Source organism: Bison bison, unplaced genomic scaffold (genome assembly GCF_000754665.1).
Source record: "Bison bison bison isolate TAMUID 2011002044 unplaced genomic scaffold, Bison_UMD1.0 scf7180017864316, whole genome shotgun sequence".
NCBI classification, from domain to species: Eukaryota; Metazoa; Chordata; class Mammalia; order Artiodactyla; family Bovidae; genus Bison; species Bison bison.
Genome location: NW_011494888.1, coordinates 2,879,441 through 2,894,840, shown reverse-complemented (window position 1 = coordinate 2,894,840; position 15,400 = coordinate 2,879,441). Strand labels below are relative to the sequence as shown.

The following is a 15,400-nucleotide window of genomic DNA, read 5'->3' as shown; positions in this document are numbered from 1 at the left end:
ACGCGGGCCTCCCAGCCCCACCTGCGGAGGCTCTGTGGGCCTCCCCTGTGCCTCACACACGGGAAGGTGACCCGCCTGCCAGGGGCGGCAGGGCAGAGCCTGCAGGCGTCCACTCCATGCTCACCCGCTGGCGTGGCCGCAGCCGCTGCAGGACGCGCAGGGTGCCGTGAGCCACGGCTCGCAGCCCTGCTGAGGAGCCCGGCAGCCCTCACAGCAGGCCCTCTCCTGCAGCATGCACCAGGACCACCACGGCTACGTGTGCCTGCTCATCCAGGGTGCCACGAAGGACGACGCGGGCTGGTACACGGTGTCAGCTAAGAATGAGGCCGGGATTGTGTCTTGCACGGCCCGACTCGACGTGTACAGTAAGTACCTCCCCGTGCTGGGCGCCCGAGGCCTCCCGGCCCGCATCGCAGACTCTGATCTGTCCCACCCGGCCCTAGAGCCTCCCGCTCCGAGACTTCATCGTGCTCTTTCTCTTTCTGTTTGTAGCTTCCCGACAGTAATAGTGACCCTCACCAGGAGAACAGTGCCCAAGTATCGTTCAGAAGCGCTGCGTGTCGCAGTGCCGCATGTGCCTGTTTCTCTGGCGTGGGCTCCCCAGCTGTGCTTTCTGCCCCCGCGCCTCTAGGAGCTAACGCTAGGCTCAGGCATAGTCACAGACGTGTCCATCCCGTTACTGCATGGTGCCTCTAACGGGGCCGCCTCTAACATTCCTCCTGTGTCCTGACCCGGCACAGCGTCGGGACCCACGCTGAACGGGGCCCATTGATGCTGCAGGGTGTATTTCCCACGGCTGAGCGCTTCGTGTGTGTGTGTGTGTGTTGTCTGAAGTAGTGTGGCAGTAGGCTTGTGTGTTTGTGTGTGTCTCCTTGTGTACACGTGTCCCTGATTTTTAAAAATCATCCCTTTTGCATTGACAGACTAGGTCAGTATCCCTCTATGACAGTAGCACTTAGTCACCGTAGCACTCTGTGACAAGTAAACCCCGAGGAAAAATTCAAAACTGATTTCTGAATTAAGAAATACCTCCGTGAGACGCTTCAGTAACTATGAGCTCAGCCAGCGCCCCCTCCCGAGTCCATCCAGAATTCCTGACTGTTGCTACTGTGGCATGCCTACCCGTGAGCTTTGAAGATTTCTTAAAAGGGCAGCTAGGAAGCTTAGTGGCCATTTCCGAGGAGTCCCCAGGCTGCAGCGAGTACCAAGGTGCGGGTGAGCTGCATTGGCCATGTTACCCCTGCGGTCTTCGCAGCCCGTGTAGACGAGCTCTGTGACAGGGGCGTGAGGTGCAGAACCATGCGGGCCTCTCAGGCCTCCTCGGGGGCATGTGGGGTGTGCTGCGAGCCCACGCCTGGCCCCACCACAGGCCCCGTGCCCCGCGGCAGAGCCCTCCCCATCACGGCCCTCACCTGTGCACTCTCGGGGGTCTTGCAGCCCAGTGGCAGCAGCCTCCGCCGAGCGCCAAGCCGAAGCGGGTGCGGCCGTCGGCCAGCCGCTACGCCGCGCTCTCCGACCAGGGCCTGGACATCCGGGCGGCGTTCCAGCCCGAGGCCGGCCCGTCCGCGCTGGCGCTGAGCCCCGGCCTGGTGGAGAGCGAGGACCTGTGATCGGCGCCCTCGCGGGAGCACAGACCCAAACCGTGCCACCCGGACCCGCCTCCTGCCGCAGGACGCAAGTGCACCTCGACTCCGAGAGACAAAAGGGCACCTCAACTCTCCTTTTCTTCCTGTAAACCAAAACAGAGGCTGTGCACACGACGCCAGTAGACGAACGCCTTGCACAGAATTCACACTCATCAGCCAATTCAAACTCCGGGAGTCGCTGTGTTTCAAGGGGTCTGAAAAGCCAAAGCCCTCATGGAAAAGTGCCCCCGCTCCATGTTGTCCTAAGTGCCTTCAACACTGGCTCAGCACTGCCACCCAGCGTGAGCGGAGGCGCTTCCCGGAGGCGGCCCCACAGCAGGAGGGCACGACCAAGAAACCCACGCAAGTGCCTTGTCTGTGCAAACCGTTTTCTACTAAGTCGTACGAAGGAACCACTTGCTGCAGTTCTAGCAACATCCTGAGTTTCTGTCAAAGTTAAGACCTTCGTTGTTAGCTTTTTTTTTAATGTGTATTTTCCTTTTGTGTTGCCTTGGTAGGGAGCTTACATGCTGAAATGCGTAACGTACTCTGAGGAAAGCAGAAACAGACCACAGACCATTCCACGGAGGGCGTCTCGACCACCCAAGTGACCGCGGCAGGCGGGGCGTGTCGGGGGTGAGGGGCTAGGGAGGAGCAGAGGGGAGAAGGGCGAAATGCAGGGTGCACGGTGACGGTGTCCACGCAGAAGGCAGGGGGGGCGGGAGCCAGTGGAGGCCAGGCTTCCCTTGGTTCTCTTCAAATTCCGCCTACAACACTGCCGTTCCTAAGTCAGGGAGTTGGGGTTCCAGCGGTGGGGGACCCTCGGGACACCGCAGGGTCGGAGCCGGAGGTGGGATGCACAGAGCAAGTTGGTAATGGGCTGAGCGGAGAGGTCGTCAAGGTCGGAGGCAGCCTGTGGGCACTTGTCTGCTGGGGGGCACAGGGCTGAGCTAGAGCCAGGTGGGCGCCAGCGTGCATGTTCCCCACGGTGCCCGCGCAGCGGGTGGGAGCGTAATTTCACTTCCCTGCAGCCATGGGGCCTCTGACTGAAGAAGGTGCTGGGCTTCCAGTCATCCCAAGGCCATCCTGAGTGCCCCTGACCCTGGTCAGCTGGACGGAGCGGATTCTGACCAGACTTGACAGTTTTAAGTCGGAACCAATCAACTTTAAACACGAGAAAATGGGGCCTGCTATGATATGATAATGGTACTTTGCTATGAAGAGAACACACTGTATTCCTTATGCAAAACACATTTATCTTTCATTATTTATGACAAAGATGTCAAACTCTCTTAGCTCAGTTACTCGATATGTAGTATTTTTGAACGATTTTGTACCTGTGTGTGCCCGTGTAGCCCATTTCACTGCTTCACACGCACAGCTCTCCACTTCTTCTAGACACACCAAGCAAGCTCTGCGTGCCCAGTGTGAGCGCCGGTACCCGCAGCCTGGGCAGATGAGCACGCGAGGCTCTCCTGGACCTCTCTCTCTTGCAGAATTACGACTGATGTCTTCTCATACTTGCCAAATTTTCCCGAATGTGACGTTTTGCTGATTTGCTGGGTTTGGGATTAAGCAGCATTATTTTGCCACCTTTCATGTATTTATAAAACAATAAGTACTATCCTACTACTTTGGGTTGTTGTGCTGGTGTAATGTGGATTTAACAACAATAAATATTTAACAAATAAGAGCTGCAGTTTTGTGAAGTGCATGCTCAGTTTCCAGTCTCTCTCACAGCCTTGATGAACCCGTGCAGACTGGACCCACTGATAACTGCACTGCACGCTGTCCTGGGTGCAGGAGACCGGAACGGGCTCCGACTCCACGCGGCCACTGGACAGGGCTCACAGGGCCTGTCAGCGAGGGGCGCTCAGCTCCCACGGGCCACCCGCACCCCTTGGCATGGCAGCCCGTCCGTCCCCAAGCCCAGCACCAAGACCCTCGGCACACGTCTTCACACACACTAACTCTTGTTGGGAGAACCCGTGCTTCAAGGGACCACCAGCTGCGGGGACTGCAAAGTCCCATCCACACAGAGCCTGGATGTGGTGTCAGGGAGAGGCAAGGTGGGTGCACGCACGAGGGGCCTTGGGAGCCCTCTCGAAACCACGCCCACCTCAGCACTTTACCTGATACGTGCGTGACACCGGTTTCTGTGACCCCACAGGGAGCACCTTCGCACCATTTAACCATCACCTTTCTCAGGAACTAAGTGCAGGGCGCTGTGGCTCAAGATGTCAATACAAGATGCTGAACACACTCCTCCCCACAGGCACACCAGATCTACTGCTACACACACAGAAGTTTCCTCTAAAGTGACCTCAGGTGAATGGGGAAACCCACGTCAGCCCCACAGTGAACCCCACCGCCTGGCACAGTGACCCACATCAAGGGGACTGACCCCGAGCTGCTCCCTGGGGAGTGAAGGGTGTGGACGCCTCGTCAGGACCCCAGCTATTCAACTGTGAGTCCAGCACCAGACTCACTCAGCTTTGAAAGCAAATGTGCATTTCTGTCACCAGAGTTACGAGTATAAACACAGAAATCCTTACAAGGCTGCACACTCGTCCAGGCCACAGGAAACCGAAGAGCCAGCCAGCGGAGAAGGGCACAGACTGAAAGATGGTCGGGAATGAAACTGCTGTTTGTAGAGACTTAGGTGGGCCTAGAGAGTGCCATATAATGAGTGAAGAAAGTCAGAACACAAATACCATACTAACGTGTACATGGGAAAGCTAAAAAATTACATAGGTAACCTTACTTCCAACCTGAAATAGAAACAGGTGGAGAACACGGGTATGGATACCAAGGGGGAATGGAGGAGGGTGGGAGGAATTTAGAGATTGGGATTGACATATACATATCTGTTGCTGCTCTGTAAAAAACACATGAATATAGGCATTTATGTCTAGATTTCCCAAAGGAAGCATACACATGACCAAAAGGCCCATGAAAACATGCTCAGCAACATTCATCACGAGAGAAAGGCAAATCCGAAGTCCAGTGAGGGGTCACTTCACAGGGCAGGCCAGCATGGCCCTCTGACACGGAGAGGGGACTCGTCCTCTATTCCAGGGGTGGTGGTGGAGGGGGAGGGGGGAATGGGTGCAGACACAGTGAGAAGAGCATGGAGGGTCTTTGAAAAACTAGAGACAGGTACAGGATCTGGGAACTCCACTCCTGTGCTGGCACCCAGAGAGAGTCATCATCCGAAATGACATTTCCAGCCCATTTTCTCAGCACTGCTATTGAAAACACTCAAGACATAGAATCCACCAGACTGTCCACCCCGAGAAAAACAAAGACTTCATGGTACAACTACTCACTGGGACACTAGTCAGCTGTGAAACAGACGCATGGTGAATAGACCAAGATAGCACCATACTTGGTGAAGTCAAAGACTGCTATCATACAACAGCACTGGAACATACAGTTTATGAATTCAGACAAACGAACTAATTTACAAAACAGAGCAAACTTACAGGTATGTAAAACCAAACTGATTTAAAAAAAGATAAACCTATGCAAAGTAACATATATCCAACAGATAATCACAAAGGACCTACCAAATTGCAAACAGAACTCTACTAAACCTGTTGTAATACATATGTGGGAATTAGAACTCCAAAAACAATAATGTATGTGTCTGTATACCAAAATCAAGTTCCTATACACCTAGGAGAAACAACATTGGAGACCAACTCTATTCCAATATAAAACATGGACGAAATTACCGGGGCAAAAAAAAAAAAAAGTGGGGCATGAAGAAATGCTGCCGCCTTGTGGCAGTTTGGGGGAACTACAACGTTAAAAAAAAGATGCTGTTGGGCAAATCAAATTCATAAGATCTGCAGGATCCTAAGTGAAACCCTCCTGTGTCAACTCTACAGAACGTGGAAACCCTATTCAAAACTCTCTAACAACTCATGCCAGAACACGACCAGATAAAGACACACAGGCTTTGGGTGCTTCTTCCAGCACACTGCACTCTCACTGAAAACCCAGGAAGGGACTTTTCCCTGAAGAAAAGTCTGTATCCATCCACGTGAACAGGTACAGAAGATAGAGGACGTATGCACACTGTAATACGACTCAGCCATGAACAGGAAAACACTGTGCAACTTCAGGCCACAGGGAGGAGAGCAGACGTGAGCGTACATAGTGAAGGAAGGGACACAGGGACCAAAGGCTCTGATGTATCCATTTGACATGGAATCGAGATGTGGTACGAAAGGACTCATTTCCAAAAGACAGACAACCTCACGGACTTCAAAAGGAAGCATAGGGCTACCAAAGGGAAAATACAGGGTGGAGACAGATTTTCTGGTTCCCAGGAACATAGAAACACGACTCATACAATGTTCAACATGGGCCCACCCTAGAGCACAAGGAAACCTGACTCAACACACTACTGCTTTTTTTATATAATATAAATTAATTTTAATTGGAGGCTAATTACTTTACATTATTGTATTGGTTTTACCATACATCAACATGAATCCGCCATGGGTTCCCAATCCTGAAGCCCCCTCCCACCTCCCTCCCCATACCATCCCTCTGGGTCATCCCAGTGCACCAGCCCCAAGCATCCAATATCGTGCATCGAACCTGGACTGGCGATTCATTTCACATATGATACTCTACATGTTTCAATGCCATTCTCCCAAATCATCCCACCCTTGCCCTCTCCCACAGAGTCCAAAAGATGGTTCTATACATCTGTGTCTCTTTTGCTGTCTCACATACAGGGTTATCGTTACCATCTTTCTAAATTCCATATATATGCATTAGTATACTGTATTGGTGTTTTTCTTTCTGGCTTACTTCACTCTGTAAAATAGGCTCCAGTTTCATCCACCTCATTAGAACTGATTCAAATGTATTCTTTTTAATGGCTAATACTCCATTGTGTATATGTACCACAGCTTTCTTATCCATTCATCTGCTGATGGACATCTAGGTTGCTTCCATGTCCTGGCTATTATAAACAGTGCTGCGATGAACATTGGGGTACACGTGTCTCTTTCAGTTCTGGTTTCCTCACTGTGTATGCCCAGCAGTGGAATTGCTGGGTCTTATGGCAGTTCTATTTCCAGTTTTTTAGGGAATCTCCACACTCTTCTCCATAGTGGCTGTACTAGTTTGCATTCCCACCAACACTGTAAGAGAGTTCCCTTTTATCCACACCCTCTCCAGCATTTATTGCTTGTAGACTTTAGGATCACAGTCATTCTGACTGGCGTGAAATGGTACCTCATTGTGGTTTTGATTTGCATTTCTCTGATAATGAGTGATCTTGACATCTTTTCATGTGTTTGTTAGCCATCTTTATGTTTTCTTTGGAGAAATGTCTGTTTAGTTCTTTGGCCCATTTTTTGATTGGGTCGTTTATTTTTCTGGAATTGAACTACAGGAGTTGCTTGTATATTTTTGAGATTAATTTTTTGTCAGTTGCTTCATTTGCTATTATTTTCTCCCATTCTGAAGGCTGTCTTTTCACCTTGCTTATAGTTTCCTTTATTGTGCAGGAGCTTTTAATTTTAATTAGGTCCCATTTATTTTTGCTTTTATTTCCAATATTCTGGGAGATGGGTCATAGAGGATCCTGCTGTGCTGTATGTCGGAGAGTGTTTTGCCTATGTTCTACTCTAGGAGTTTTATAGTTTCTGGTCTTACGTTTAGATCTTTAATCCATTTTGAGTTTATTTTTGTGTATGGTGTTAGAAAGTGTTGTAGTTTAATTCTTTTACAAGTGGTTGACCAGTTTTCCCAGCACCATTTGTAAAAGAGATTGTCTTTTCTTTATTGTGTATTCTTGCCTCCTTTGTCAAAGATAAGGTGTCCATGCTGCTAGTGCTGCTGCTGCTAAGTCGCTTCAGTCGTGTCCGACTCTGTGCGACCCCATAGACAGCAGCCCACTAGGCTCTGCCGTCCCTGGGATTCTCCAGGCAAGAACACTGGAGTGGGTTGCCATTTCCTTCTCCATTGCGTGAAAGTGAAAAGTGAAAGTGAAGTCGCTCAGTTGCGTCCCACTCGTAGCGACTCCATGGACTGCAGCCTACCAGGCTCCTCCTTCCATGGGATTTTCTAGACAAGAGTACTGGAGTGGCTTGTGTCCATAGGTGCATGGATTTATCTCTGGGCTTTCTATTTTGTTCCATTGATCTATATTTCTGTCTTTGTGCCAGTACGATACTGTCTTGATGACTGTGGCTTTGTAGTAGAGCCTGAAGTCAGTCCGGTTGATTCCTCCAGTTCCATTCTTCTTTCTCAAGATTGCTTTGGCTATTCAAGGTTTTTGTATTTCCATACAGATTGTGAAATTATTTGTTCTACCTCTGTGAAAAATACCATGGTAGCTTGATGGGGATTGCATTGAATCTATAGATTGCTTTGGGTAGTATACTCATTTTCACTATATTAATTCTTCCGATCCATGAATATGGTATATTTCTCCATCTATTAGTGTCCTCTTTGATTTCTTTCACCAGTGTCAACACACTATTATAACAGCCTAGATTGCAAGACAACCAGAAAAAGAACTCAGGTACTTCTGTGGGTAAGGGAAGGAGGGTGCTAGACACCTAGTTAGGAAACAAAATACGTGTAAAGAAACCCAAAAGAGAGCCCACAGCACTGTCAGTTACCTAGACACACCTCCAGAATGAACATGAAAACCAAACGCCCACTGTACTCCCCGCACGCCTCAGGGACTTGGTGGGCTGTCCATCACCCTTGCAGGCCGAGCAGGCCTGGGTCCCAAGGAACTGGAGAGGATCTGCCAGTCAGACAACCCCATGGCCCCATGGACCTGGAGTGCCAAGGGACCCTGCAGCAGTCCATCATCTCCAGACCAGGTGGGCACTCCTGCCTCAAAACCAAGCTGATTTCACCCAAGCCAACAGGGAGCCTCCAGGCTGGAGAAGCATCGAGACATCCCGTGGGTTCTATGGGTCCTCATGAAGCAGGGCGTGTTCCCGCTTCCACCCTCTTTCCATAGGGTTTGCCCCTCCTGTGGATGACAGCACCCCTCAGCAGAGTGATACTGCACGCATTGGGATGTGTCTATGGGGGAATGGCTCCAGGGAAGATGCAGTGATACTCAGGCTTGGGTGTTTCTTCTGCACACTGCACTCCATTGACAACCTAGGAAGGGACTTTCCCTGAGGCTCTGGTTGCTGGAGGGACCACAGTGGGGCAGGAAAAAAAGCCCCCCCTTGGGGTATTCTTTCTGCCCCCTTCTGATGCCTATGTCAGAAGCTTTCTCTATCTCCTTTATACTTTAATAAAACTTTATTACACACACACACACACACACACAAAAAGCCCCCCCTTGTGGCAGCTTTTCATTACAACAACTCGAAAGCCGGTGCTCTCGGGCTCCTCATATTCCCAAGGCCTGTGGGGTTGTAAAGAACTCCTGCCCTCAAGGAATGTCCTGGGATAGATCATCAGAGAAGAACTCAAAACAGGGCAGACTTACAAGAAGCCAGCTTCAACAGGTAAATGGGACTCTCACTGTATGACTTACAAAAGCACATAGGAAGACAGTCCACATCACTAATTGGTAAGTCAAGGTAAATCACCACTATGAGGTGCTGTCTTCTCCCGCCCATCAGAATAGCCACCTTCCGAGAGATGTACACAGAATAAATGCTGCTCAGAACGTCCAGGAAAGGGAATCCTCCTTCACTCTTGCTGGGGATGGAAATAGGGGCTGCCACAAGCAAACATTACGGGGTTTCTTTAAGAAATGAAACACAGAGGAACCATATGATCCACTCATCTCACCTCCATGACGCTGAGACCCAGTGAAAGTCATAACTCGAGATGACATGCACATCCCTACTTTCATGGCACCACTATTTACAATAGTCAAGGCACAGAATCCACCAAAATGTCCATCTGGAGAAAAAGGAAGACGAAATGGTATAACTCTAAAGTGGAACATGACTCAGCTGTAAAACAGAAGGGAACAGTGTGACTGACAGCAGCGTGGATGGACCGAGAGATGACCAGGCTGAGTGAAGTAAGCCAGAGAGGAAAGAATAGCATAGAGCATCACCTACACATCGAATCTGTGAATCCACACAAAGGAACTAATTTACAGAACAGAAACAGACTAACACACATAGAACACAACTGTTGATTTTTTTTAAATGGGAGGGGCCAGGGATAAAATAAGATTTTGACATAAACATACACACTAACTTGTATCAAACAGATAATTAAAAAGAACCTAATAGCACAGGGAACTCTACTAAACCTACTGTCACAACATTTGTGGGAATTAGAACTCCCCCCCCGCCTCCCCGCCAAACAATGATGGCTCAGACGGTAAAGTGTCTGTCTACCATGCAGGAGACCCGGGTTGTAGCCCTGGGTTGGGAAGATCCCCTGGAGAAGGAAATGGCAATCCACTCCAGAACTCTTGCCTGGAAAATCCCACGGACAGAGGAGCCTGGAAGGCTACAGTCTAAGCGGTCGCAAAGAGTCAGACACGACTGAGTGACTTCACTTCACTTTATGTATAACTCAATCAGGTCCTATACACCTAAAAGAAACACAGCAATGGAGATCAACTCTACTCCAATATAAAATGCAAATGAAATTACAATTTTTTAAAAATAGGCCATGAAGTAATCTCACCTTGTGGCCCTCAAGTTTATTTAGTCACTGAGTTGTGTCTGACCCTTTGTGACCCCCTGGACTGCAGCCCCCCAGGCTCCTCTGTCCATGGGGTTTCCCAGGCAAGAATACTGGAGTGGGTTGCCATTTCCTTGTCCAGGGTATCCTCCCAACCCAGGGATCGAACCCAGGTCTCCTACCCTGGCAGGTGATTCTTTACCACTGTGCCACTAGGGAAGCCCTGTAAAGAGAGGTATCCTACGTTATACCTTGAATAACAGAAGGATACCATGAATATTCACTGGAAGCACTGATACTTTGTCCCATATTTTGTCCACCTGACATGAAGAGCCAACTCATTGGAAAAGACCCTGATGCTGGGAAAGATTGAGGGCACCAGAAGGGGGTGACAGAGGATGAGATGGTTGGATGGCATCACCAACTCAAGGGATGTGAGTTTGACCAAACTCCAGGAGATAGTGAAGTTCAGGGAAGCCTGGCATGCTGCAGTCCGTACAGTTGCAAAGAGTTGGACACAACTTAGTGACTGAACAACAACAATGAATACCATGTTAAAAAGAGAGCATATAACCAGGGAAAACCTGTATCGAAGTAGGAAGGTACAGTCCCAGGACAAAGGAACTCAAGAGTGTGATATTAAGCAAAGTCCTATAGAAGGTAACCATGTTTGAATCAAATGTGGGAACCTTAAAGACACAGAATCATAGTTTCAAGCTGTCCCATCAGGGGAGAGTGGGGGAGACACTGGCATAGTAATGTATCCACCCCCCCAATACCAGTGAATCCCTGGAGAAGGGCATGGCAACCCACTCCAGTATTCTTGCCTGGAGAATTCCATGGCCAGAGAAGCCTGGCGGGCTACAGTCCACGGGCTCACAAAAAGTTGACACAACTGAGCATGCGTGCAAAAAGCGCAGGATACCTGCTGCCTACCCCCCGGGGACATAAAATCCAGGCATAATCAGTGCCTGCTCCCAGGGGACATAAAATCCAGGCTTTCTGTAGGCAGGCACATCCCTGGGCACCCTGTCAACAAAGACACAAAGGTGGTTTGCCACGGGAATGAAAGCACAGCAATACCAAGATTAATATGCAATTTAAAAGAAATGGCAAGAGTTCCAAGGAAATCTGGGTAGAGACCTGACAGGTTCTGCTACATACATGTCTCCTGGTGCACAAGTAGTGGAACTGACTTCGGTTAACAGTACGGTTACATGCTCACTTTACAGGTTACCTATCCATTTTCCCCAAATGTCTACCAATTTATACTCCCAACAGACATGTGATGTTCAACAGACCCTGTTGGTCTACAGCCTTCACAACCTGGCAAGTGGAACTGTGGTCCACAGACCATCAGCATCAACTTAGAAATTTGTTAGAAACATAGCTTCACAGACTCCCTGCAGATCTGCTGAGTCAGAAGATGCAATGTTAAAAGATCATTCGATGTTAAAAAAAAAGTTTGATAATTCCAGTGATGCGAAGCAGGGCTTCTCGGATTTTAATATTAATCCCTTAAAGATCAGGGATTATTTTTGCCACTTGAATGTCAAGTGAACTCGCAGCATGGTCTTGATTTGCATACCACTAATTAATGAACTTAATCTTCAATTATTGAACTTAATGTTCAATACCTGTTGGCTGTGTTGCCTTTTCTGTAAAATTCTCATTTTGTATCTTTTGTCCATTTTCCCACTTTGTTATTATGATTTGTCATTCACTGGATACTCTTCATTGGTTATCTGTGTTGCATAAAATCCCCTCTCAGTTTGTAATCAGCCTTTTTTTTTTTTTTTTTTTTTGCTATTATGGTGTTTTGCTATAACAGAGGAGGGTCTTGATGTTAACACAGTTTAACCAACCCTTCCTTTCTATGTTTAAGAACTCCTGCCACATCCCAGGGTCTGAAAAGTGTCTGCCAATGGACAGGTGAGCCTCCAACAGCACAGGTCTGAGCCTCCAGGTGCCATCTGCTCATATGCTGTCCAATAGCAAGTGCTCCGGAGAAGGCGATGGCACCCCACTCCAGTACTCTTGCCTGGAAAATCCCATGGACGGTGGAGCCTGGTAGGCTGCAGGCCATGGGATCGCTAAGAGTCAGACATGACTGAGCAACTTCACTCTCACTTTTCACTTTCATGCATTGGAGAAGGAAACGGCAACCCACTCCAGTGTTCTTGCCTGGAGAATCCCAGGGACGGGGGAGCCTGGTGGGCTGCCGTCTCTGGGGTCACACAGAGTCGGACACGACTGAAGTGACTTAGCAGCAGCAGCAGCAGCAAGTGCTCGGGGCCATCGGCCGCGGTGGAAGCACCTGGGACACAGCTCCACGGGGACAAACGCCTGCACTGTCCCAGGCTCCACTGCACTTTCTGCTAAGCATGTGGACATACATGCAGGGCTTTTCCCACAGGGAACCGAGGTTTGTAATGGCAGTTAAAGTCCCAAATTTAATTTCTTCCCTCACAAGCTTTGCCTTCTGAACCCACCAGCCCACAAATTCACTCTTGTTCGAGGAACCAAAGACTCCTGCATCACTCAGTTCAGTTGCTCAGCCATATCCAACTATTTGCGACCCATGGACTGCAGCACACCAGGCTTCCCTGTCCATCACCAACTCTGAGAGCATGCTCAAACTCACGTCCATCAAGTCGGTGATGTCATCCAACCATCTCATCCTCTATCGTCCCCTTCTCCTCCCACCTTCAGTCTTTCCTAGCATCAGGGTCTTTTTCAATCAATCAGTTCTTCACATCAGGGACCAAAGTACTGGAGTTTCAGCTTCAGCATCAGTCCTTCCAATGAACACCCAGGACTGACTTCCTTTATGATGGACTGGTTTGATCGCCTTACAGTCCAAGAGACTCTCAAGGGTCTTCTCCAACACCACAATTCAAAAGCATCAATTCTTCAGCTCTCAGCTTTCTTCACAGTCCAACTCTCACATCGATACATGACTACTGGAAAAACCATAGCTTTGACTAGACAGACCTTTGTTGGCAAAGTAAGGTCTCTGCTTTTTAATATGCTGTCTAGGTTAGTCAGAGCTTTTCTTCCAAGGTGCAAGTGTCTTTTAATTTCATGGCTGCAATCACCATCTGCAGTGATTTTGGAGCCCAAGAAAATAAAATCTGTCACTGTTTCCATTGTTTCCCCTTTCATTTTCCATGAAGTGATGGGACCGGATGCCCTGATCTTCATTTTTTTGAATGTTGAATTTTAAGCCAGCTTTTTCACTTTCCTCTTTCACTTTCATCAAGAGGGTTTTTAGTTCCTCTTCACTTTGTGCCATAAGGGTGGTGTCAAATTCGTATCTGAGGTTATCGATACTTCTCCCGGCAATCTTGATTCCAGCTTGTGCTTAATCCAGCCCAGCATTTCGCATGATGTATTCTGCATGTAAGTTAAATAAGTAGGGTGACAATATATGGCCTTGAGTACTCCTTTCCCAATTTGGAACCAGTCTGTTGTTCTGGTTCTAACTGTTGCTTCTTGACCTGCATACAGATTTCTCAGGAGGCAGATCAGGTGGTCTGGTATTCCCATCTCTTGAAGTATTTTCCATAGTTTATTGTGATCTACACAAAGGTTCTGGCATAGTCAATAAAGCAGAAGCAGATGTTTTTCTAGAACTCTCTTGCTTTTTCGATGAACCAACAGATGTTGGCAAATTGATCTCTGGTTCCTCTGCCTGTTCTAAATCCAGCTTGACCATCTGGAAATTCATAATTCATGTACTGTTGAAGCCTGGCTTGGAGAATTTTGAGCATTACTTTGCTAGCATGTGCTGCTGCTGCTAAGTCACTTCAGCCGTGTCCAACTCTGTGTGACCCCATAGACGGCAGCCCACCAGGCTCCCCCGTCCCTGGGATTTTCCAGGCAAGAACACTGGAGTGGGTTGCCATTTCCTTCTCCAATGCATGAAAGTGAAAAGTGAATGTGAAGTCACTCAGTCGTGTCTGACTCTTAGCAACCCCGTGGACTGCAGCCTACCAGGCTCCTCCATCCATGGGATTTTCCAGGCAAGAGTACTGGCTAGCATGTGAGATGAGTAGAATTGTGTGGTAGAATTGCATTGCCTTTCTTTGGTATTGGAATGAAAACTGACCTTTTCCAATCCTGTGGCCACTTCTCAGTTTTCCAAATTTGCTGGCATATTGAGTGCAGCACTTTGACAGCATCATCTTTTAGGATTACTAGCTCTTTTTATGGAGAAGGCACTGGCACCCCACTTGCCTGGAAAATCCCAGGGACGGAGGAGTCTAGTAGGCTGCTGTCTGTGGGGTCGCACAGAGTCGGACACGACTGAAGCAACTTAGCAGCAGCAGCTCTTTTTATTTGCAACTCACTGTATCCAACAGAAATGACACTCAGAATGCCTTCCTTCCAGAAAACCTTCCCTCAACCAGGGTGTCCTGACTCACTGCTCCTATCTGCTAGCTAGTCTCAGGCTCTTTCCTGGACTCCCCTGGCTCTCCCAGGCCCCGCCTCCCTTGAGGAAAATACCACGTGGCTTGCCTGGCCTTCCCCCTCCCCAGGCCCCACCTTCCTGGCGGAGAATGTCTGGTGGTTTGCCGGGCTCCACCCCCAGGCCCCGCCTCCCTTGTGAACTGCAAGTGGTTCCCCAGGCTCCCACAGACACCATCTCCCTGGCCAAGAACTACATGGGGCTCGTGGCCTCTATCAGGTGCTACACGGATAGGCAGTTGTCAGCGTCAGCTCCTCGCTCTGACCTGGCACACTCTTCATGCCTTCATGACCATTTATGCGTAGATGAGCTGTGTGTGTTGTTCTTCCCAACACCCTCCAGGACGTTCCTAGTGCATGCGTATTTGAGGTCACCTCTTGGCTACCTGAAGCTGCTACTGCTAAGTTGCTTCAGTCGTGTCCGACTCTTGGCTTCTTGCACGACCTCAATTCAGCTGGGTTAAGGTGGTCTCTGGAGAAAGTGAAAGTGAAGTCGCTCAGTCGTGTCCGACTCTTTGCGACCCCATAGACTGTAGCCTACCAGGCTCCTCTGTCCATGGGATTTTCCAGGCAATAGTACTGGAGTGGGTTGCCATTTCCTTCTCCAGGGGATCTTCCCAACTCAGGGCTCGAAGGCAGGTCTCCCGCATTGTAGA

At 49.1% G+C, this 15,400-nt stretch overlaps 1 protein-coding gene across 1 annotated transcript in view; it reads left to right on the top strand.

Annotated features, from left to right (window-relative positions):
• The window catches only part of PALLD (palladin, cytoskeletal associated protein), a 30,485-nt gene extending 27,171 nt beyond the window's left edge, over positions 1–3,314 (top strand). Inside the window, exons 14-15 of the mRNA XM_010852801.1 lie at positions 232–365; positions 1,438–3,314. Coding sequence (XP_010851103.1) covers positions 232–365; positions 1,438–1,610 — 307 coding nt within the window. The 3' untranslated portion in view covers positions 1,611–3,314. The remainder of the gene's footprint in view (positions 1–231; positions 366–1,437) is intronic.
• Positions 3,315–15,400: the final 12,086 nt, after the last annotated feature.